General features: G+C 40.8%; 1 protein-coding gene across 2 annotated transcripts in view; it reads left to right on the plus strand.

Annotated features, from left to right (window-relative positions):
- Positions 1–2,517: 2,517 nt before the first annotated feature.
- Positions 2,518–25,361, plus strand: part of BLM (BLM RecQ like helicase) — a 66,665-nt gene continuing 43,821 nt past the window's right edge. Inside the window, exons 1-11 of one of the 2 annotated variants that reach the window (XM_056124532.1) lie at positions 2,518–2,620; positions 5,526–6,199; positions 8,801–8,957; positions 9,322–9,446; positions 12,472–12,601; positions 12,887–13,563; positions 16,839–17,030; positions 18,166–18,284; positions 20,332–20,445; positions 20,672–20,770; positions 21,509–21,657. In XM_056124532.1, the coding sequence (XP_055980507.1) occupies positions 2,523–2,620; positions 5,526–6,199; positions 8,801–8,957; positions 9,322–9,446; positions 12,472–12,601; positions 12,887–13,563; positions 16,839–17,030; positions 18,166–18,284; positions 20,332–20,445; positions 20,672–20,770; positions 21,509–21,657 (2,534 nt within the window). In that variant the 5' untranslated portion in view covers positions 2,518–2,522. Of the gene's footprint in view, positions 2,621–5,525; positions 6,200–8,800; positions 8,958–9,321; positions 9,447–12,471; positions 12,602–12,886; positions 13,564–16,838; positions 17,031–18,165; positions 18,285–20,331; positions 20,446–20,671; positions 20,771–21,508; positions 21,658–25,361 lie in introns of those variants that run through there. The other variant, XM_056124531.1, reaches the window with a different exon arrangement.

The raw sequence follows: 25,361 nt of genomic DNA on the forward strand, positions 1-25,361 counted from the left end.
TGCTCTCCTGGGGTCATCTCAATCTCAGACTACAGTGCTCAGGCCAGATTAGTCTTTCCTATCCCTAGCAGGGTCCTAGTCTTATCCTTACTTTTGGATCATGACAGCATTTGTCCATGATCAAGCTCTTAACTCATAGTTGAGTATCGTGGCACTTTGGCCTGACCCATTTCAATGCCAGGTAGCTTACATCTTGCCCTGGGTCCATTCAGTCCCTCGTCAGGACCCTGCTTTTGGGGTGCTAGGAACTAAGAGCAACTGAGGCTTAAGTCGAGAAAGCAGATTCCCAGGAGTGGAATAATATTTGAAGCCAATTAAATCCCAAGTTATAAAAGCATAATATTAACTGTCTTCCTGTGTCTATACAAAAAGGACTTTGCTTTAAGCTATTCAGAAGACATAAGGAGAGGAGAAAGGCAATATATAACTTACAATACAAGTTCCATGTCGAGAAGGATCTGACCTTACAAATTAACAGATTCTGATTAGGGGGGAAAGCTGATTAACTGGTTGGGGAAGAGAGCACAGAGAAATTACGATAAGCACAGACGAATTGGAGTGACTCAGGAGCACTATGATGGGTGTAACCTGATAAACCTAAGCCCCCTGTGGTAAGGGAGAAAGGACTAATCAGTGTTATCCTACAACTCCTGAGCACCGTCAGGAGTGATTTCTGAGCACGGAACCAGGAGTAACCCCTGAGCATTGTTAGGTGTGACCCCAAATCTCGCCCCCCCCCAAAAAAAAAGACCAGTTACTTGCAAAGGAAAGTGTTCCAAGCCACTAAGTCATTACTCTGAGCCCCTGCACCTTGAAATGAACATTGTTTATACAGTTGTATAATAATTAAAACTATATTGAGTTTCTACCTAAAATCAGTGTTCTTTCCTGCATGCTTGATCACAGTAGGAACATTTTAAAATCTATTGATCGTATTGATTTTTCTTTAATGGTTAAAATAGTGTGTTTCCCTAGGGCAGAGAATTCACTTATTTGTTCATTTCTTTTGGTTTTCAGTTTGTGTTGGTTGTTTTCCCCACCTTACTTCTGGTCCAGCTTCCATTTATTTCTCGAACCTATAGAGGCTACCTTTTTTGCAAGCCCCGTTCTAAAAATCCCTTCCCAGATGTCCTTTGTGCTTATTTTAGCACTGAGGGAAATCAGTTCATTTTGCTATTTTTGTTAGTTTGGGGGTCACCCACCTGTGCTCAGGCTTTACTCCTGGCTCTGCACTCAAGGATCCTGCTAGCAGGGCTCAGAAGACCATATGGGATGCTAGGGATCAAGCCCAGGTCGGCTGCATACAAGGCAAACACCCTTTACCTGTTGTATTATTGCTTCTGCCCTCCTTTTGTTATTTAAGTGAGCCTGCTATTCAGAGTGTATTTTTCTAGCACTGTAGAGATAGTAGAGGTAGGCCTTCCACATGGCCAGCCTTGGTTCAAGTCCTGGTATGGTTCAAATATATCCTCTCCCTCGTTTTGATTATTTATTTATTTATTTATAATTTTATTTTCCCTTTATAATTTTACAGTTTTACAAAGTTGTTCATGATGATTTGTTACAGACATTCAATTATACCAACACTAGTCCCACCACCATTGCATCGTTCCACCACCAATATCTCCAGTTTTCCCAACCACCCATTAAACTTGATCCATAACAGGCCCTCAGTAATTTATTTTATATTATTTGTTATAATTTTCTAAAAGAATGATCAAAAAAATGTTTCCTCAGAAAAAAGTTAGTGAAGATTATTGTCTCTCACCATGAAGCCATTAAGCCTTTGTATAAGCGATTACTACCATGTTAAGATTAAGCCTTCTGTGTTGGTATTTTGTTAATCGAAATTGAATGTCTTCTACATTACATCCCAGTCTGGTGTTGTACTCCTGGTTTATCAGTGTTGTAGTGTTGTTGTGTAGCCACGCGCTTCAGGAAGTTCAAAATTTTTAACAGATGATTCAGCTGGAGTTAAATTTTTAACTAAGTGGCAGATTTGGGGCTTGTGCATGACTTCCAGAAGTACAGGGAGATGGTGGGGAGGTAGCCCATCCCCTACTCCATGAAAACCTGGAGATTTCTGTCACAAAACCCGCATAGCTGAGTTTTTCAACAGATTAATTTCTGGATGAGGCTTGTCCTGAGCAGTGGGGTCTAGCCTGGAGCATGGTGGTGATTGTGTAGTATGCGGGTTTCTCGGATGCCAAAGCTCTGTTTGGGCAGGTGCTGGGCTTGCCCACCCTACTCCGGGGTGTACCGGATGACTCAGTCTTGCATGACTCCCCCATTTTTAATATAGAATTGTTGTACTGGGGCTGAACCCAGGGCCTCACATGTGCAAAAAAATGACATTACAAAATTTAAATGTTAGCATTTCTAAATGTCAAAACAGTTTAGTGGCAAAAATCGTTGTTTCTCTGGGCACAGTTGGGACAGTGTCTTAGCCTCTAATAAGAGTCGTCATTAAGTATATAACGTCTTTAATTTTATCTTGTGATTTTGCTTGGTTTTTCAGAACCATGGCCACTGTTCCTCAGAATAACCTACAGGAGCAGCTCCAGCGTCATTCTGCCAGAAAACTTCATAATAAATTAAGTGTTTCCAAACCAAGATCTTCGTAAGTGTGTCAGTTTGCTGTCTCATAGTTACTAACTCACCATAGCATACAAATGAGATATCTTTCTTGTAAAAGATGCCCTTTTATTGTAATTGGAGACAATGGTGGAGGGAAAGTATGATGGTGGTGGAACTGGTGTTGGAATATTGAATGCCTGTAGCAAATCATCATGATCAACTTTGTAAACCACAGTGTTTATGTAAAGTGTAAGGGGAAAATTTACTGGTGTGGGCCTTATCTATTCCATTATAAACTCCAGAATATATTAACACAACTGCCTTGAAAGTGTGAAGCATGATTATTACCATAACAAGATCCAAGTATAAAATAAAATTTAACATAACATACTTTAGATTCTAGAGTTGAAGACTTATCTATAAATGAGAATAGGTATTTTTTATACTGTATTAAATGGTTTAATTTCCTTTAAAAAATAAGAGGCAAAAAATAAATTAAAAAAATAAATCCTTTTATTGTATTTATGACAGTAGAAACTAAGGCATGTTTAGCAGTACAGGTAAATTATTTGGCCCTTTTCTTGTTCTTGCTCTTTGGCCATAGCCAGCAATGACTAGAGGCTACTCCTGGTGCATTGCTAGGGGAGCCATGCAGTGCTAGGGATCACACCTTTGGCTTCCACGTGCGGAGCATGCTCTCCCTGAGCCTGTTTGATACTTTTGCGTGATGCTTCACACATAATGCTTGTTCAGGAAATATTTTTGAATGATGAATGATGTATCTTGTAAATTAGGACTGTCACTGTCCTCCCACTGTTCATTGATTTGTTCGAGTGGGCCCAGTAAATCTCCATTGTGACACATTGTTACTGTGTTTGGCATATTGGATATGTCATGGGTAGCTTGCCAGGCTTTGCTGTGTGGGAGAGATACTCTTAGTAGCTTGCCAGGCTCTCTGAGAGGGTCGGAAGAATAGAACCTGGAGCGGCCGTATGGCCGCTTGCAAAGCAAATGCCCTACCACTGTGCTATATTGGGGCCCAGGATCGATTCTCATCATCCCACGTGGTCTCCTGAGCACTGCCAGGAGTGATTCCTGGATGCAGAGCCAGGAGTCAGCCCCGAGCATCGCCGGGTATGACCCAAAAAGTCAAAAAAAAAAAAAAAGAAAAGAAAGCTGAGTGTCACACGACTGATCGCTACTGCTCCTGGCCCTGGGCTCCAGCACCTCACATCTCTCACCTTTTCTATTAAAAGGAGAATGAAAAAGAGAAGAAAGCTCACAAGAGGGCCAGGGTGCAGTTCAGTGAGAGTGTTTGCCTCACATGAGTGGGACTGGGTGAATTTAATCTCAGGCTCTACAAGAAGAGAAGATGGTCTTCCGCTTGTAGTCCAGACGGTGTAGCATGCTACCCACCCCTGAAAGCGCCCACCTGCTGATGTTTTTATAGTTTCAGTGGACCAAGACAGAGCCAATGAAGAAATAGCTTCATATTGACTGGACCGTACTGGTTGGTGGAGCCTCCTCTGCCACAGTCATCTTTATCCTCATTGTCATATTAAAGAGTATACCCCTGCATGTTATTAACTATGATTATACCTGCAAAGTATGATGATGTTCACATGTTCACATGCTCACATTTTGCCCTTATAAATATGCATGCTTTTCCCCTGAAAAATGACTAAGAATAGGTTGTTACATCATCCTAACGCTACTCGGCATAAAATCGGACCCTCACTTCTTGAGGCTTGCTCAGTAGCTAGTGTTTGTTCAACGCTTACATTGTTTTCTTGCCATTAAAGCCCCTTTGTCTAATCATTAGTTCCTGTGCTATTTTAGGTGATACATCTCTTTCTAATTTGAGCTGCCTTCCTCTCCCCTCTGGAGATGATTTTTCTGCTTTGTTGTGTTGGTTACCCCAGGCTTGGTGCTGGAAGACCTGTAGTACTTACAGTACTGAACCTCAGTCCCAGGCCTCTGACTTTCGAAGAGTGTGCTTAATGCTGGGTTTTTTGTTCTGTTTTGTTTTGTTTTGGGAGGGGGCCCTCTTGGCAGGCTCGGGGGTTACTCCTGCCTCTGTGCTCAAGAATTACTACTGTTTTCTTCAGCACAAGTCAGGTATTAAGAACAGAGCAGAAATCTTATGACTCTTATCCTAAGGATCTATAGCGGTGTGTACTGAACGATCTGTTGACCCATTCTTGAGGCAAGATATGTTGGTGAATAATTTTATTCTGTTGACTTTTGTTTGTTTTTATTTGGGGACCACACTCAGCAGTGCTCAGGGATCTTTCCTAGTGGGCTCAGAGGTCCATATGGGGTGCTGGGGACCAAATCAGCATTGACTCTATGCAAGGCAAGTACTTCAGGGTTCAAACTAGAGTCAGGCCCATGCAAGGCAAATGCCCTACCCGCAGTGCCATCGCTCCAGCTAGTACTAAGTGTTGAGCTTTCCGGCCCTCTGGTGATGGAAAGGACTATTTGCTTGAGAAAGCAGTGGGAATGGCTTAAATACTCTCAAACTGTATAATTAACCTCTGAAATGGAAGGATTAGAGCCTCTGGTGATAATTTAAGTTGCTCCATAAATTTTACCCCTTCCCTTTGTTGACATTATGTCTGAGGGGAGCACATTTAGTTGTGTTGCACTGGAGATTGCACACTGGTGGTGCCTGGGATCCCAATGACCATGCCATTAGACTCACAGCTTGGCATATGGATGGTGCATGGGATCAAACTCGTAGCCTCATGCCTGAAGACATACCACTGAGCCACATCCTTGGCTTTTACCTTATAACTTGTAAAACCAGAGAGTAAGGGATACTACGTCTTTGCTTATCTTTGCTAGGTAACGTAGTAAAAAGAAAACAAAGTACAGTTTTGATTTGTGTGGTTGGTTGGTATATTAAAATGAAACCATCTTATTTGGATTTTCAATTATTTTTTCAGAGGTTTTACTTTTAAAAAGAAATTATCTTCAGCCAGCGATGTCTCTGTGACCACTGTCTCAGCAGCAGAGACACCCAAGTTAAGTGATAAAGATGTCAACATTAGTTTGGTATTTCCCAGTGAGCCCACTCTGCCCATCTCCAGTCAACCAATGAGGGTCAGTAACTTGAATGCTCCGGAGAGCCAGCGAGGCAAGACAGTTGATTCAGAGCCATCATTGCAGGAAATGTTGTCTGCTCCACCAGAGGAATCATATTCAACACAGAACACGCCGTTTATAAAGGAACCCCGTGATGCTACTTTCAAGAAATTAGAATTTAGCTCTTCTTCAGATTCTTTTCTTACCACCGCTGGTTGGGATGATATGGATGATTTTGATATTTCTGGAGATTCAAAAGCATTTATTACCCCATCCAGAAATCACTTCATAAAAGTTAGCACTGCTCAGAAATCAAACAAATCTAAGAGAAACCTTTCAAAGGCACCACTTCATAAAACAAATACATTAAAGGCTTATTTCACTCCTTCCTCCCCTGAAAGCATGCAACAGAGAGATGATTCAGAATGGTTAAATAGCGATGTGATTTGCATTGATGACCTCCATTCCAAAGAGCTTATAGATGAAGATGTTCAGGAGAGTCAGTATTTGAAAACTCCTTTCAAAGAGGAAAAAGGTAAAAGTGTTTTATTTTTATTTATTTATTTATTTTTTGCTTTTTGGGTCACACCCGATGATGCACAGGGGTTACTCCTGGCTCTGCACTCAGAAATCATTCCTGGCGGTGCTCAGGGGACCATATGGGATGCTGGGAATCGAACCTGGGTCGGCTGCGTGCAAGGCAAACGCCCTACCCGCTGTGCTGTCTCTCCAGCCCCTTATTTTTAATACATAGATTGTTTTCTTCAGCACGAGTCAGGTATTAAGAACAGAACAGAAATATTATGACTCTTATCCTTAGGATCTATAGCAGTATGTATTGAACAATCTGTTGACCCATTCTTGAGGCAAGATATGTTGGTGAATAATTTTATTCTGTTGACTTTTGTTTGTTTTTATTTGGGAACCACACTCAGCAGTGCTCAGGGATCTTTCCTAGTGGCCTCAGTGGTCCATATGGGGTTCTGGGAATCGAATCAGCATTGACTATATGCAAGGCAAACACCCTACCTGCTGTACTATCTCTCTGCCCAATATTTTACTCTATTGAAATACTTTCAGTTTGGTTTTTTTTTTTTTTTTGGCGGGTGGAGGCAGGGTGGTATTTTCAGTGCTGGGGATCAGCCCAGGGCCACATGCATGCACAGTATAAGTCTAACCACTAAGTTACATATCCAGATTATAAAAAAATTTTATTTGTGTCTTTTTGGACTACATTCAACAGTGCTCAGGGACTATTCCCAGTTTTATGCTTATTGCTGGTAGTGATCTCAGGACCATGCAGTGCTGGGGATCAGTCATGCTTTGGTTGCATACAAAGCAAGCCCCCCTACTTTGCTTATGGCCTCACTAAAATTTTTTTTGGCTTTTTTTGTGGGGGGGGGTGGTCACACCCGGCAATGCACAGGGGTTAACTCCTGGCTCTGCACTCAGGTATTACTCCTGGTGGTGCTCAGGGGCTGGTAATCGAACCCGGGTCGGCCGCGTGCAAGGGAAACACCCTACCCACTGTGCTTTCGAGCCAGCCCCTAAAATAATTTTTAAATACGAATGAAATCTCTGATTTTACACTTAAAATAAGGTTCGGAGAGGTTAAGATGGGCCTCTGAATAGCCTGATAGTAAGTACTAGAATTGGGAAAATAACCTCTCTGTGGTGATTTCTGTATGACTTTTCTATCTTATATTAATGTATAATGTGATCTACTCAGCTATTAAAGTATTGCAGGTTACATCTAAATTATTGTGTTTCTATTTCATAGTTCTTAGATATTTAGATCATAATATATGCAAGTTTACTACCCACTTTAATGAAGCAATTTTAAGTGTGAGACTAAAATATTCAAATATTGAATCCTAGGGTAAACAGACTGACAAATGATTATAAGAAAAACTATAGTCATATAGGTTTATGTGGTAAAAAAAAGTTGATGAAAAGTAAACTAGCAGGTCCAGAGAGGTAGTACGATGGGTAAGGTGCTTACCTTGCATGCAGCTGACCTGGGTTCAATCCCCGACTTCCATTTGGTCCTCTAAGCCGGCCAGAAGTGATCCCGGAGCACAGAGCCATGAATAAGCCCTGAGCACAACCAGTTTGACCCCAAAACAATATAAACTAGAGAACTACAGCTTGGCATTGTATTTTCCCTCAGTTAAGAGACACTGAATGAGGTACACCTGAATAACCAAGTCTCCATAGTAGCAAGCCAGTATTTGCACTGTTGTCAAACTTGTTCATCATACTATATTCTTACTTAGATGAGTGATTAATAGAAAAAAATGCTAAAACATGTTTCATAATTTTTTTTTTATTGAATTACCATGAGATACAGTTACAAAGCTTTCATGTTTGAACTACTTTTGGGCATTATAATTTGCTCGAATTTTCACACCACCATTTAAGCCTGCCTGTCGGGGTGAATGCTAGGTAATTTATTTTCTTTTGCTCACTTTGAATATGAGAGGTTCGCAAAAGCAGCCCCCCCCCCCGCCCGTGCGCGCGCACGCTTCTGGAATTCTAAGATTGTAACTGGTTTGGGGTTCAGTGACATCTCTGTAGGGGAGCGCTAATCCATTTTGGGATTCAACTGGGAATCCCTGGGACAGGGCTGTTGGGTGCTGAGATGGCACCCAGAGGCAGATTGTGGGCATGACAGCCAGGTTCGGGGACAGCTGCCAGGTGGCCTTAGTCCTGGAACCCACATATCTGGGCCTTGCTTGTGAAAGCTGATGGTCGCCGGGGCTTCATCTGGAGCAGGCAGGGAGCGCGCACTTGCTCCAGCTGAGGTGTCCCAGTGAAATTGGCTCAGTACGGGGCCCAGAGAAATCTCTCACTGCTGTGTCTCTGAACCAGAGGTGTCAGTGTGCTAAGATCTGTTTTATAATGTAAGTGAGAGAGTTAGGGAAATACTTTGCAAATATGCCTCAGTCCTGCATAAGCAGACTTGATCCAGTCGACTCTTAACCATTTGTGGGGAAAGAAGACAATGGTGATGCATGAGAGGAGAGGCATCAGAGGTGGGGTTGCCATGTGTGACTCCTGGAAGCATTCACTCCTAAGTTATGCTCTTTTCTTCATCTTGTTATTAAAGTATTCTGTATCACTTGTCTTATTTTAGGTAATAAGGAAAAGAAAAACTTAGAAGTAAGGGAATTACATTCAAATGAGAATTCTCCATGTCTTGAGCTGAATGAAGATGATTGCGGTGTAGATTTTGTTCCACCTTCTCCAGAAGGAATGCTCTCTAGCTCTTCTTCCTCTTTAAAATGCTCTAGGTAAAATGGCCTGTTTATTTATGAGCATTCTTGTTTGTTTCTGGGATATTGAAAGTATCTTATTATGTGGTATCATGTCTGTGTACATGTCATGTTTCTACACAATGTAATTTATAGTCAAATGAAAGTGTAAACATTTTTGTTTTAAATTTTGGGATTATACCTGATTACTGTTGGAAACTACTCACTGCTTTGTGCTTAGGGGACCATTCTAGTGCTAGGAATTAGACCTGGGGTTTCTATATGCAGAACACATGCTCAAGCGTTGAACTATATACTACCTAACAAGTTGTGGAAAAATATTAGAGATAAATGATACAGTGTCCGGCCTTTACATGATTGAATTTGTATTTTTAATTTATAGTATATTAAAGGACCTTGACACATCTGAAGGAAAGGCAGGTCATCTTAGCATGTCAGAGGGCTTGTCCAAACCTGAGAAAAGGACTACGCAGCAATCTAACCAAGGTAACAGCACAGATTGTGAGAGCATCCAAGCATTTTAGACACGTGTGTTTAGACTGCTTTTTAAAATTTTTGGTTTGGAGCTAAACCTGACTCTACCCAAGGGATATTCCTGTCTCCATGCTAAGTTCACTCCTAACATAGCTCAGGGGACCATATGGGGTGCCAGGAATCAAGCTTGGGTCGGCTGTGTGCAAGGCAAGTGCCTACCCACTGTAATATAGCTCTCAGTCCTCCTCTTCTTCCTTATTCTTCTTCCTTCTTTCTTCATTCTTTCTTCTTCATTTCTCTTTGCTTCATCTCTTTCACAACTTTGACAGGGTCAGAGGTACCTCACACATTTTTAGCTGCAGTGCTTGCCCACAAGTTCACAGGGTTACACTCTTAGTTGAGGCGCACAGGTTTAATGTCTGTGTTTGCCAGGGCTTACTGTACTACTCACCAGAAGTTGGATTTCCTGGCCATGGTGCTTGCATGTCTTTTTTAAATTATGTGGCCTGGGAGTTGCAATGATTTTTATTTTGTTTTGGGGCCTCATTCAGTGGTGCTCAGGGCTGGCTCTTGGTGGATTTGGGGACCATATGGGGTGCCAGGGATCACATCCAGGTCCGCTGCATGCAAGGCAAACACCTTACCTTCTGTCCTATTGCTCTGGTCCCTGCAGTGCTTTTTAGTGGTGCTTGCACACACCTCACTGTGTGCAGCCAGAAATTGTTTACAGTGTTTGGGATTGCAGAGAGTAGAGCCCCAAGCCAAAACAGCAGATCTAGAACTGGAGGGCTAGTATAGGGGTTAAGGTACTTGCCCTGTGTCTTGCTGCCCTCTGTTTGAATACTCAACATCACATTTGGTCCCCGAGCTCTGCCAGTTGTGGCCCACAAACCAAAATGAACAGCAAAGCTGCCAGTACTTGCTCAGCACACATGGACACTGGGAACATAAGCTCCTGACTGTACTGCAGGCTCTCAGAGAACAGTACCTCCTGTCTAGAGATCCTTTCAAAGGAGAAAATACATTGGGATGGCTGGCTTATTTATATGAACTCTTGGCTAACTTTACAATTATTTCCTCTCCTTAGAGTCACAAAGCAATCCTTTGATAACATGTTCTAGATTTTGCCTTGAATTAACATTAAGATCCCCAGCCTGTATCCTTTGGCAGTCTCTAGATTTTTTTTTTTTTAAATAAGAACAAAATTTGCCTGTCTTCACTCATCTGTCAACTTTCCGGTTCACCTATCAGTGATATCGTGTTTGCAGGTTTTCTTTGTATTCTGAGGTGTAATCTGTCTAGACAAAAGGAGACAGAGCTCCTCTCTGATAGCTGTATCTCTCCCTGAGCCTGTCTTGCTTTTCATTTCCTTCTAACCATTGTTTATTTCCCTTTCCAATCTAATACCCATTCTCCTTGGAAAAGAGAAAAAATAGAATCTAGCAATTCTGCTTTTACCATTTCATACCTTACATTCTAATTTCCATCATTCACTAAAGGTCATGTCTCCAAGGTTACCCTTTTACAGATGCTTATACCCATATCTGCCCTGGCATACTCTCTAGACCTTTCAACTCCTGCCCTCTCCAGCCCTTTCCTGGTTAGCCTCCTTCTCTTCCCTGGTCATTTTCTTTTATTTCTCTGATTGTGTCCTGGAAACACTTTGTGCTGCAGCCACCTAATCTGATTTCTCCTCATATACTTCAGGCCTAAGTGTACAGTGGGTATCTTCTTGCTTCCCATTGCTACCTTCTCCAAGATCTATCTTTCTTTCTTTCTTTCTTTCTTTCATATTAAGGAAATGGACGTTATACTTCTTTTTTTGGTTGTTTTTTGTTTTGTTTTGGGCCCAAATCAGCAGTAATTAAGACTGATTGACTGCTGGTTCTGCACTCAGGGATCACTCCTGACAGGACTTAGGGACCATGTAGGGTATTGAGAATCAAACCCAGGTTAACCACATGGAGGGCAAGAACCCTACCCACTGCACTGTCTCCTCGGCCCTAACTTTGGACTTCTTTACTGTTCCACTTGAGGAAACAAAATTGTGGAGTGAGCCGGTTGGGTCCAGATGTTCAAATACTGTCAGCATGAAAGTCTCTCAACACCCACCTTCTCTCATCTGTTCCATCACGGCTCTCCATTTATTTCTGTCTCTGCAACTTTCCTTGTTTTGATCTTATTTTCAAGCTGTTTTCCTGTGTGGTGGCAGAGAGGCAGCCATCTAGGTTTGAGAAGAGACGTTTTCTTGCCCAGTGCATTAAAAAACTTCTGATGTCATTGTCGTGGAGTTGCCTCCATCAGATGTTCACCGAGGAGTGTGAGGCAGACTCCGAGAGACCTTCATGGCACTGGGCTTTTTTGACTAAGAGGAAGCCTGGATGCTGGACCTTTCAGAACTGTTAGGGAAGTCCTTGCCTGTTGAGCTGTTTTTGTTCCATTTAGTTATTAGGGAGTGGGCGCCACACCTATCAGGTGTCACTCTGGTGGTGCTCAGGGAACCATATGGGGTGCCGGGAATTGAACCTATCTTGTCCACAGGCAAGATAAGCACCCTCCCCCCTGTACTATCTCTCTGGTCCTGTGTATTTTATTTTAATTTTTTGTGTCCATCCCTTTTAATGATAGAGTTGGTGGAGATAATGGTTAGATTTACACCTGATGTTAGTATAAACATAGCAAATTGATGTCATTTTATATCTTCTGATGATTACACTAAGAAATGTTGAAAATATGAAGTCAAATGATATTATAATTCTAAGTGCTTACATGTAAAATAAAGACAATCTAGTTCATATGGTATCAAGAACAATATGTAGTTGTTCTAAACTACTGTGAATCTTGTTTAATCTTGCTTCAATTACATGACTCAAAACCTTGTCTTTTTTTTTAATTAGTGAAGTAAAATAGTTGGATTTAACGAAATTTAGTGAAACTATGAGGGGAGAGAAAGAGAGATATGAGCCTGTGTTCAAAAAAGAACACAAGATTCACCAGATGGAAAAAGCCGAGTCATTATTTTTTAAGGAAAAATAATAATAGCATAATTACTTTGTAGTGAAACAGAGTTTACAGCAGCAGCTTATATGTGTGATGGACCACATCTGTAAATTAGTCGACACAATTTCTGCTGATGAACTTAAAACTTTGAGTTGTGGCAATGAACTACTTCAGCAACGAAACCTCAGGTACCTTGATTTTTCTTCTCTGGAATTTCGATGATTGTATCTCCACCTCTCTGAGTTAGAAATGGACAGGGCCCAGATTTTTCAGGCATTCCAACAAGGAAATGAACTATCATTATGTTTTAAATTATTAATTTTTCAGAGCATCCCTTTAGTGATTCTACTCAAATTTTGAGATTGAGGATGTATTTTACCACTATTTCTGTTTGGGAGGAAAACAAAAGATATGCTAGTGTGGCCTTTAGTCACAACTCATCTTTGGTACCGTGTTCTGTGTTCTCACTTCAGAAGGAGACTCCTACTTGAAGCAGATTTCAGTCCCAGCGATGCCACTGTTTGCTCAGGGTGGCAGTGCAGGCCTGGGTCCCTCGGCAGCCCTATGGAGGGTGCAGCACCTGTTTCCTCACCTTCTGCCCATCCTTCAGAGAAGTCTGTTAAGGAATGGAGTTTTCTACAACTTCCCTCGAATTCTGTTACTCCGGGAGAATGTTTACAGACAACAACCTCAACAAAAAACATACTCTCAGCTACTATGAAGAATTACCCTGAAAAAACGTTACTCAATTCCCATATACAGAGGTCCTCTGTGAGCAGCAACTGCGTTGAATCACCAAGGCCAGAAAAAAGAAACGAAAGTTCTTATTTCCCTGGGAAGGTTCTCACAAGCACTGCTGCTAAAGATCGGAATAAACATGCCACTTCTGTAACAGACTCAGAGAGAGAAACGAAGGCTTTCTCTGATATGGACAATTTTGAAATAGATGACTTTGATGATGATGATGACTGGGAAGATATAATGCATAATTTAACATCCAGCAAAACTTCTACAGCTGCCTATCAGCCCATTAAGGAAGGGCAGCCAATTAAATCATCAGAAAAAATTACTCCAGCCAAAACAAATTGTCTTCCAGTGGCATCTACTGCTCAAAATAAAAACTTTTCAGGGTCAATTCAGAGTTACACTGGTAAGTTTCAAATAATTGGGATGCTTATATATTATATGAAAACAAAACTATCCAAAATGGGAGTTGTGTAAGAAAAACCATCATTGCCAGGAAAGTACATTGTTTCGATGCAAATTCCCACTGATAATATGAATTACAAATCACAATTTCAAAAGCTGTTGCTCTTTTGTCTCGGTAGCAGCTGTAGATTTATAAAATGTGTAATTATGACCTATTGTAGTAAAGCTCTAAAGTCATTGTAAATGTGCCTTTGCCTTTAACACATTTTAGTCCCTCAAACAATGACTCTGGGGATGGGCAAAAGCAACATTGAATTTACATGTTAAAATGTAATTGTGTGCATTTTCTAAATTCTGGGTTAATGCGAATTTGTTTTTAAAGTAGAGGAACATACTATATGTTTTAATATGAGATTATGAAGTCAAATTTCTTAAAACTATTTTTGCATAGGATCTTTTCATTTTATTCAAAAGATACGTATTGAGTCCCCTCACTGCCATAGTCTATACTGATTCCTACTAGTAGAGAGAAATGAACCGACTCCTACCCTCTGGGAGTTCATGACTTAAGTGAGGAAAGTCTTTGGAGGTGTGAAATCACCAAGATAAAGACTGCAGAAAAAAGGCCAAAATCAATTTTAAAACCTTACATCAGCCCTATAAAGTTATCAATTTTTTTCCTTTTCCCTAATTATTTTTAATCTGATTTTTATGAAGTTGTTCACAATATTTGATTACATTTAATATTTGAACGTCAATCCCACTACCATTACACCTTCCCACCACATTTTGGATGTTTGCATACCAAACCCCAAACCCTGCCCCCAAAATAGAACCGAAATAATTTATTTTGTATTGCTTTTTCTCAATAACTGCTAAAAATGAGCCAAAAAAGGTTTTTAGATAAAAGTGTATGAAGATTGTTGTATTTCACCCAGGAGCCATTAAGCTCTTCTATAAGAGATTAGTAGATGTTGTTAAAGGTTGAGCCTTTGTGCTTATGTATATGTCTGTATAAATGTATTTCTCCCTAAGATTGATTGCCTTCTACTTTAAGCCGCATCAAATGTAATGTGATACTCTTGATATATTAGTGGTATAAAGTATTTACCTGAAATTCTATACCACTTTGTACATGACTTTTCAGTGCTAACAAATGAAGTTACGGTTCACTTCTCATAAACTTAAAAGATACTGATAATATCTGTAGAGAGATGAATTATTACTAAATGTATCATATTTTATATATATGGGTATACTCATTTCTAAGAGGGGAAATTTTTTTTTACAATGCCAGTAATCTTATTTTTCTTTTGTGTATGTCTATTTTTTATTTTATGAAGTAGTTAACAATATTTGATTACATTTAATATTCAAACACCAATCCCACTACCATTACACCTTCCCACCACCATATTTTGGATGTTTCCATCCTGAACCCCAACTCCTGCCCCAAAGCAGAACCAAAATAATTTATTTTATATTGTTTATTATGAAAAAACTGCTGAAAATGCTCCCAAAAACTTTCCTTACAGGAAAGAGTATGAAGATTCTTTATAAAATCTTGAACTTACTGTGTTTTTAAGGGAAAAAACTTTATATGTTCAAGATTTTATAAAGTACAACCCTCCCTATTTTTGTCATTGATGACCTAATAAAAGAGGTTCTTATAGTTGTACCATTGACCTTTAAAATAATCACTTATGGATTTATTTTTGTATCATGTTAGAATGTTGGTGTTCGCAATTATCTTTGAGAGTTAAATGTTAGGGTCCAAGGAACTGCCATGTTCTTTGCTGTTGCAGTGTCGTGAGATATAATGAAAGGACAGTTAGGAAGCAAAGATGACTCTGAGGTTTCAGACCTGGTGGCTGGAAAAGCCGACACCTAGAACAGAACCAGGGAGTCAGGAGGCAGAGACTGATTTGGAGGAAAGCTGAGGAAGGCTATTTTAAGATTAGTTGATCTTCAAATATTAGTAAGTCATTTAGATAGAAATGACTTTCAGGGCCCAGGAAGATTGGAGCAGGGGCTGGAGTGATAGCACAGTGGGTAGGGCGTTTGCCTTGCACATGGCCCGACCGGTTCGATTCCCAGCATCCCATATGGTCCCTCAAGCAAGACCAGGAGTAATTCCTGAGTGCATGAACCAGGAGTAACCCCTGTGCATTGCTGGGTGTGACCCAAAAAGCAAATAATAAAAGCAAGATTGGAGCAAATGATTCCATGTAGGTGCTCTGGGCTGGATTCCCAGTACCACATGGTCCACTGGGACCACCAGGAGTTAGGTGAGTATTGCTGGGCATCACCTAGAAGAAAGACAAAATAAAGTCTTGCAGACAAATGGAAATGCAGGATTGGAATAGGAAGGTGTGGGTCTGCTCTTAAAGAAATCTAGGAGAGATAGGTCTGAGCACATGCTTTAGATATGGAATCCAGGTATGGTCCCCAACACTACATGGTCCTCTGAGCACTGCCTGGATGATGCCTGCTCACAGCCAGGAGTAGCCCTCAGCACCACCAGGTGTGGGTGTACCCCAAGCCCTGCCTCCATAATGAAGAGATCTATAAACAACCTATGTACACTGGTGATGTTAAAAATTGTAAAACTAGAAAAATTACAAAAAGAAATGTCTAGAGGGATCAGAGGGATATAGTGGATAAGGCAATTTACCTTGCACACAACTGCCTGGTTCCCCATGTCCCAGGTATCCCATATGGTCCCCTGAGCACAGCCAGGTGTGGCCCAAAAAACAAAGCAATAAAAAAGACTTCTGGCATCAGGGAGATAGGACTTCAGTGGGCTGAACACATGCTTATATGCTGGATGCTCCAGTTCAGTCCCTGGCACTACATGGCCCTTTCGCACTAAGCCAGGAATAGCCCTTGAACACTACCAGGTACAGCCCCAAAACAAAATTTGGGAATGTCTGAAGTACTCACTCCCAAGTGTCTAAAGACTCCCATGTTTAAGGAGCAGGTAGAGAGTTGTGGAGTCCGGAAAGAGAATTTCAAGGTAGTGAAAGCTCATGGTTGTCTTGAAGATCTGGAGGAAAGAAAGAAGGGAATAAATAGTAGTGGTAGGTATTGCAGAAAAATCAAGGAAAAGACTTAAGCATTTTCCTTTGGAAATCTCTGGTTAGTTTGACCCCATTAAGTGATTAAAGGTTGTGTTGGGAATGATTCTGTACCTACCCAGTGATTTTGCTGGACACAGGCAAATGTTAAAATAAATTTGTATTAATGCACTGATTTTTCTTAACATTGTTTTCTTAGACAAGTTGGCGCAAAATTTGACACCCAGAAATCTGAAGCATGAGCATTTCCAAAGCCTTAGTCTTCCTCACACAAAAGAAATGATGAAGATATTTCACAAAAAATTTGGACTGCATAATTTTAGAACTAATCAGCTAGAGGCGATCAATGCTGCATTACTTGGTGAAGACTGTTTTATCTTAATGCCCACTGGTATGTATTTTTAGATAAGAATTGGCAGGAGTCCATTGGCAGATATTAAGTGAAAGCTCTTTAATAGAAATAAAAAGAACACCTACACAGTATTTCTGTCATTTTGGGACCTTAACCTCCCAATCCTTGGTAAGAAAGTACTTTCCTTCATTGGGGCTGTTGACGTGATAACATTCATAGCCCTTTAGAATTTCAGCACAAAGCACATTACACTGAATTGATCTAGAGTGTTTCTTTAGGAATTTTGCTGTTTCTTCCCCATAGTCAACACTAGAACAAAAAAATCACTGGGATCCGATCTGTTCCTGTCAGTTTACAGTAGAGTGGCACATGGCAGATTAAATCCTGAGCCCTACCTCTTAGCAGCAGTTTGATCTCGAGCAAGGCTGCCCCTTCCTGAGCCCCTTGCTCATGTACATGTGCAGTGAGGGGTAGTACAGCTCTGAGAATCAGAATTAAATGAAAAGTATTCTTTCTTGGTCCTAGTTTTGAAGAGATCCAGGACTTTTCATCTTACTATTAAAGTTTATGACAGCTGGTCATTGATTCTACAGTCTTCCAAGAGATAGTCTACTACCATCATATCATATCATTCATATCCAGAGAGTTAGTGCAGCAGGGAAGGCATTTGCCTTGTACATGGCCGACCTGAGTCTGATCCCCAGCATCACATATTGTCCCCTGAGCACTGCCAGGAGTAATTCCTGAATGTAGAGCCAGGGGTAATCTCTGAGCACTGTCAGGTGTAGCTCAAAATGAGAAAAGTAATAGTAATAAAATAATTAATGCTGATATCATGATAATTAGTAATCCTTTGTACTGCTAGAAATAAAGCTTATTTGGGTTTTCTGAGAATGTATTTAAATAATCACCATTGCATCTGAGTGTTCTGCCTAAAATTTACTAGCTTTTATTATATCATCATTGACTATATAAAAGATGTCCTGAAAGGTTATTATCACATTTAAATTACTTAAAAATTTTTGCTTATTGAAATATAGCAAATTGTTGGCATCCTGGGGAATATCACTTGGTGTCTCACTAGTTAAGTAATATATGTGGTTTTCTTTGTCATTTTTGCCTTTCAGTTCTCAAGATAAAACCTGACATTTTTCCCTCCCTATTTCTCTTTTAGGAGGTGGTAAAAGTCTGTGTTACCAACTCCCTGCCTGTGTTTCTCCTGGGGTCACTATTGTCATTTCTCCCTTGAGGTCACTTATAATAGATCAAGTCCAAAAGCTGACTTCCATGGATGTAAGTTAAAATACATTTAAAAATAAAATCATGATTTATAAACAGTATACTTCAGAATTCTTGAATAAGCACAGTAGTTACATTAGGTTGTCTTGTTTTGGGGGGGAGGGGCAGTGTAGGGGTCACACCAGCTGTGCTCAAACTTAATCTTGTTGACTCCTTGCTCAGGGACCCTCCTGGGGGTGCTGGGCGAGAATCATATGCAGCGCTGAGAATTGAACTGAGGTTGGTCACATGCATAGTGAGCACCTTACCCTTATCTCCAGTACTCTCTCTCTCTGGCCCTGCATTAAGTTTTATATTTGAGCAAAAGTCTGAGAATTCTGATTATTATCTTTTTTAATTGAATCTGATTTTATTTTAGAAAAAAGTATTTTCATAAGAGGGGGCTGGAGCGATAGCACAGTGGGTAGGGTGTTTGCCTTACACGCGGTCAAACCGGGTTCAATTTCCAGCATCCCATATGGTTCCCCGAGCACCGCCAGGAGTAATTCCTGAGTGCATGAGCCAGGAGTAACCCCTGTGCATCACCAGGTGTGACCCAAAAAGAAAAAAAATTTCATAACATGGGAATTTTTTTTTTTTTTGCTTTTAGGGTCACACCCAGTGATGCTCAGAGGTTACTTCTGCACTCATAATTACTCCTGGCGGTGTTTGGGGGACCATATGGGATGCCAGAGATCAAACCCAGATCTGTCGCTTGCAAGGCAAACACCCTACCCACTATACTATAACTCTGGCCCCTCATAAGAACGTTTAACCCATACTTTGATGTAGCTCTGTCCTCTCATTGTTCATTGATTTGCTTGAGCGGGCCCAGTAATGTCTTCATTTTGAAACTTGTTACTGTGTTTGGCATATTGAATACATCACTGGTAGCTTGCCAGGCTTTGCTGTGCGGCGAGATACTCTCTGTAGCTTCCCGGGCTCTCCAAGAGGCGCGGAGAAATTGAACCAGGCTCGGCCCTGCTGGCTGTGTGCAAGGCAAACGCCCTACCGCTGTACTATCGCTCTAGCCCATACTTTGATGATGGAAGTTTATTATTTTCACATTAGATGAATTTTTTTTCCCTGTCAACAGATAAACATAGTTCAAACTCTTTTATCTCGGGGCTGGAGCAGCAGTACAGTAGATAGGGCGTTTGCCTTGCACACGACCAAACCGGGTTCGATTTCCAGCATCCCATATGGTCCCCTGAGTACCGCCAGCAGTAATTCCTGAGTACAGAGCCAGGAGTAACCCCTGTGCATTGCCAGGTATGACCCAAAAAGGGGGAAAACAAAAAAAACTTTTATCTCTTAAAATGCACATGCACATGTCCTGTTTCTCCTGGCTGATGTTAAGGAAGTATATGATGCATTCTTCTAGTCTTGTGGATTGTGATAGTCACCTCCTCTCAACAGGACCACTTATTTTAGTTTTCTTCCAAAGACTGTATGAGTCCAGTATTAGTGGCCTTTGTTCATTCAGGGTGATACAGCCCCTCCCACTGTCACTCTGTGTCAAAATCCTGAAGATAGAGTTACCTGAAAATGAATGTAGCCATACATTAGCATTGGAATCTCTTGGATGCTGATTTCTTAATTACTTTACTTTATAAATAAGAAAAGAGAAGTAAATAGTAGTAAGAATATATGAGTTATGCATATGGGGGGATATTGGGGGGTTGTTTGTTTTGTTTGGCCCACATTCAGCAGTAGTGCTCATGGTTTACTCCTTACTCTGTGCTCAGGGGTCACTTCAGGTGGTGCTCACGGGGTGCCTGGAATCAAACCTGGGTTGACTGTGTACAAGGCAAGCATCATACTCTTTGTACTATGCCTTTTGCCCTGTTTTTGCTTACTTTTTAATGGTTATGTATTTATTTCAAACTAAACTGTACTGAGTATTTGTTATCACTGGCATAAGGATTTTTTAAAAATGTGATGATATTTTTGTTGAGATTGGGGGGGGCAGGTTTAATATATAACTTAAAACCCAAGGATAAATATAAACTCAAGTCATATTAATGTATAAAATTTATATTATTTACTACTTTATACTTAGATTCCAGCTACATATCTGACAGGTGATAAGACTGACTCAGAAGCAACAAGTATTTATCTTCAATTATCAAAAAAAGATCCAATTATAAAACTTCTATATGTTACTCCAGAGAAGGTTCGTATATTTATTGTTTTAAAATATGACATTAATGGCCACTAAGATACATATATTTTAATATAATTTTTAAAACAAAGTGAAAACTCTTTAAGGTGATGTGATATTTCAATGTTTTAGTGTCGGGGTGTAGCCTAGCAGTGGGGTGCATGCTTCCAGTCTTCAAATGTTTGAATCCCTGCATTTAATTCCTGGCGTGAAAAAAGTCAATGTGTTTCTGATCTAGGTGTGTGCAAGTAATCGACTGATTTCTACTCTGGAGAATCTGTATGAAAGGAAGCTGTTGGCACGTTTTGTAATTGACGAAGCACATTGTGTCAGTCAGGTACATATTTTGTCTTTCATTGTTCTAATGAAGTAAAATAATTTTATTAGAAAACTTGAGAAACATTTTAAACCCATGGAATAAAAGAAATTACACACACTCTATTGTTGGGATGTGGGTGATTACAAAGTGGAATTTACCAAATATTCTTGGCCTATCAGTGAAATCTTCATTTCTCTTTTAGAAATGAAGAGAAAATAACATGATATTCTATTCTTTCATTATAGAGTAGTAGGTGGCTCTCAACTCTTGGGCAGAGTTTGCTTTTAATGTAAGTATTGCTTTCTAATATTTGGAAGCTCCGTGGGACTGGAGAGATAGTACAGTGGGTAGGATGCTTGCCTTGACATGGCTGACCTGGGTTCCATCCCCAGCATCCCATATGGTCCTCGGAGCAGCACAGAGCCAGGAGGAACCCCTGAGCATCACTCTGTGTGGCCCAGAAACAAAACGAAAAACTGGGAGCCCCATAAAGTCTGCACAGCATTCTTTTTTTCTCCTCTCCTTTTGCTTCTCTTTGTTATTTTTGTTGTACCGATTGGGGTCTCACGCAATTGGTTGTAGTGCTCAATGAGAGTCACACACGAACTGATAAACACTTCTGTTGTGGCACCTGGGATTACAAACCGAAGTGCTGCCAGATTGCCGTCAACGTGTGGGGCAGTGCCTGAATCAGACTCATTTCCTCATGCCTGCTTTCTCTGGGCCCTGAAAAGCTGTCTTTTTTTCCCAAACTAGTGGGGGCATGATTTTCGCCAAGATTATAAGAGAATGAATATGCTTCGCCAGAAGTTTCCTTCAGTTCCAGTCATGGCTCTTACTGCCACAGCTAATCCCAGAGTACAGAAGGACATCCTCACCCAGCTGAAAATTCTCACCCCCCAGGTGTAAGTTATCAAGACATCATTTTCGTTTTGGAATGTTTTTGCTGTCATTGTTCTTGGGCCTCACCCAGTGAGTGAGGTGCTCGGTATACCATGCAGTGCCAGAGACTGAACCCACGCAAGTCTGGCACACAAAGTGTGCACTTCAGTCCGTTGAGTACCCTTATCCACCTCTACAAGCCATGAATTTTAAAACCCTAAAGCAGTGATTCCCAGAGTTTCTGCATATTGTAATCCTATAGAGATTTAAAAATCCCATTTCACGTTTTTGTGCCTAGACCAACTCGAGTGGGATCTGGGGGCCAGAAACCAGTATGTGTAAAGAACTTCAAGTAATTTCAATGGCCGAGCAAACTTTAGGCCACAGACTGGGGCTTTTTTGCTTCCTGCTATGCCAGCATCTGTCTTAGAAGGAGTAGGTTTCATGCTGAGCCTATTGATCCCGGTATTGTCCTAGTAATAAATTAGCTTTGATTCACCTCTATCTGGCTTCCTTATCATAGATTATACTTCATGAAATGAACAGGTGACCTTGCTCTGTCTTTTTTCCCCCTGAAGTACCAATTATTTTCACAGTGTAGAAAGCAGTTCAGAAATGATGTATTGCAGCATTTTTACTTGGTGATCATCTCAGCAACAAAGTGCTTCTTGTTGCTGCCAGGTTCATAATTGTTCAGTAGCAAACACTGTTGCAGACATCCCCAGTGGCATTCCTCGCCTGCATCCCAAGATGGACCATAGAGTTTCTTTTACTTCACGGGGCCCTCCCCTCTTTCTGGTGAAGCATGCTTTCTCTCAAGTGAATTCTCTTTTCTCTTTTAATAAAATTGCTTTGCTTCCCACACATGAACTGCCCCCATTTTCTGTGGCATTGGTTGACTTTACCTCCTCTAGATTTGTAGAGACAAGTGCAGTCTTTGATGGATTCATTACTTATACTCCGCAAATATTTGTTTAACATCACCTTGTAGTAGGGTTAAAATACATTTTTCCAGAGCATTTTCCAGACTGGAGAGATAGGGCAGCAGGTAAGGCACTTGCCTTGACCATTGCCAACTTGGGTTCTATCCCTGGCACCCCATCTGGTCCCCTGAGTCCTGACAGAAGTCCCTGAGCACAGAGCCAGAAGCAAGCTCTGAGAATAGCCAGGTATGGTTCCCAAACCAAAGTGTATATACATGTAGATGTTATTTTTCTTCTGGTCTATTAGTTCACGTGTTGAGTTTGAAGAGCAACTGGAGCAGTTATGACATTTTAAGTACCAGTTTGCCTAGAGTGAAATCAGCAAGTGTGCTCTGGGATATGCAGAGCAGTGAGAGATGAGCGTGTCAAGAACTGACAACTGCATGTTACAGCTCAGGGCAGCGTGAGGGGCTGTGACGGAAGAGCTGGCACTCCGAGCACAGGACTCACAGGGTTGTCACTATGTCGTGTATGTGATCACAGAATTGGACTGGAGGATTTTGTTCTATCTTCTTGCTGTTGATTTTTTGTCTTTGGGGGGTGGGGGCAGGTGTCATGCCCAGCAGTGTGCAGCAACTGCTCCCAATTTGGTCCTTAGAGGTTTGCTCTTGGTGGTCTTGCTCTTGCTCAAGGGATCATGCTGTACTGGGCATCAATCCTGGGCCTCTGCCTTGCGAAACGTACTGATTAGCCTTTTGAGCTACATCCAGGCCCAGAAATATTTTACTTAAAAAATTTTTTTTAATTTGATTTTGTTCTGGGGCCAAGCATTTTAATTTTTTTTTTTTAATTTGGTTTTGTTTTTGTGCTCAGGGCTTATTCCTGGCTCTGCACTCAGGGATCACTCCTGGTGGTCTGGAAAAATAATTTTGGATGCCAGGAATCAAACCTGAGTTAATCACATCCAAGGCAAGCGCCTCCTAGCTATACTTAGCTCTGGCTTCCTAGGAATATTTTAATTTCAGAGCAGAGGGTTTTGTGTAAAATTTGAGAGTAAAAATACTTTGCTTTATTATTGATAGCCATTGCATTTTTATTTAAAACTTCATATACTTTATGTTCTAATGAATATTTACTGATTTATGACAGGTGCAATCTGGTTTTCTTAATTTTAGGGCAGTATTACTATTAATTGCTAAAAACCCATAGTTAGAGGAAATAATATAAATTTAATACATTTAATTTATTTACTTTTGGTTTCGGGATCACACCTGCCAATGGTTGGGGGTTTACTCCTGGCTCTGTGTTCAGAGATCACTACTGACAGTGCTTAGGGGACCATATGAGATACCGGAGATCCAACCCTGGTCAGCCACATGCAAAACAAATGCCCCAGCCACTGTACTATTGCTCTGGCCCTGATTCACTTTTTTTGTTGTTGTTTCATCATTTTCTTTTATATATATATAATTTTTATGTTTTATAAAGTAGTTCATAATATTTTATTATATTTAATATTCAAACACTAATTGATTCACTTTCTTTTAATAAGATTCTTTTCACGGGAGCACAGCTGGCCATGCTTGGGGCCTCAGACACACACGCTCCATCTTCTGAGAAATTATTCAGCTGGTGGGTCAGGGAGATAATTCAAAGGTCCAGATCATGTGCTTTGCTTGTGGGAGCCCCTAATTTAGTCCTTGGTACTATGTGGGCCCCCAAAGCACTTTGGGAGCACTCCCCAAGCACTACTAGATGATCACTCCAACCCCAAAATAAAACATTTTAGCTTTTATTTGCATGAGCGTTGGAAATAAGTATTTATAGATACAGACGCCTTTTACCCCTTTGCTAGTTTGTGGAGATCATCCCAGAAGAGCAGTAGATTATACATTTCCTGAGTCTAGTACATGTAACTTGTTTATAATTGGCACTAAGAAATAAATTGGATGTTGAGGAATTTAATAAATGTGGGTAAAATATAAAGTCTTGGGCAAAATTCTTTCTTGTTTGCTTTGTTTCTTGTTTTGGGGCCATACCCAGCTGTGTTCATGTCTTCCTGGCTCTGAGCTCAGGGATCACTCCTGGCAGTGCTTAGGGGACCCTATGGGGTGCCGTGGATCAAACCCTGGTCGGCTGTATGCAAGGCAACCGCCCTCCCGACTGTACTATCTCTTGGTCTCCTGGACAGAATTCTTTACATATTTTGCACTTCTTTATTTGGGAGAGTATGAATGCCCTCGTCGAAGGAAAAGATTCCTGTGTTGTACTTGGCACCATTGGTGCTCAGGAGATGTTCCCAGCTCTCTTGAGAACCATGTGGTTCTGATGCTCAAACCTGGTGCTCCTATATGCAGAGCATGCCGTTCTGCCTGTTGAGCTGCTATCTGGCCCCAAGTCAGATTTTTAAGAAGTAAAAGATTTTAGTAAACTCTTCTGGAACATTATTTCCTGGTCTTTTCTGACATGTCTGGATTGAATTTGCTCAACTTCCAGTTATTCCACGGCCCTAGTAAAGACAGGCCTTATGAGGGTGACAGCTCTGCCCTGCATGGTCCTCTTCTGCCTGCTGTGAGAACGTTCTTCTCCGGTGGAAAATGGCAGCAGGATCACTTAATAACTTTTTTTTTTTTTAAATGTAGGAGTACTGCTACTTATTCAGCCACTGATTAGGCTGATTCAGTTGGGCATGAACTCCATTCACTTAATAACTTTTAAATATGGAGAAAGAGAAAAGATTCAGACATATAGTTTATTGCACAGTAATAATGGTGTGCCAGGCATTAACTTTGACATATTATGTA

The sequence above is a fragment of the Sorex fumeus genome, unplaced genomic scaffold (assembly GCF_029834395.1).
Source record: "Sorex fumeus unplaced genomic scaffold, SorFum_2.1 ptg000051l, whole genome shotgun sequence".
Lineage (NCBI taxonomy): Eukaryota > Metazoa > Chordata > Mammalia > Eulipotyphla > Soricidae > Sorex > Sorex fumeus.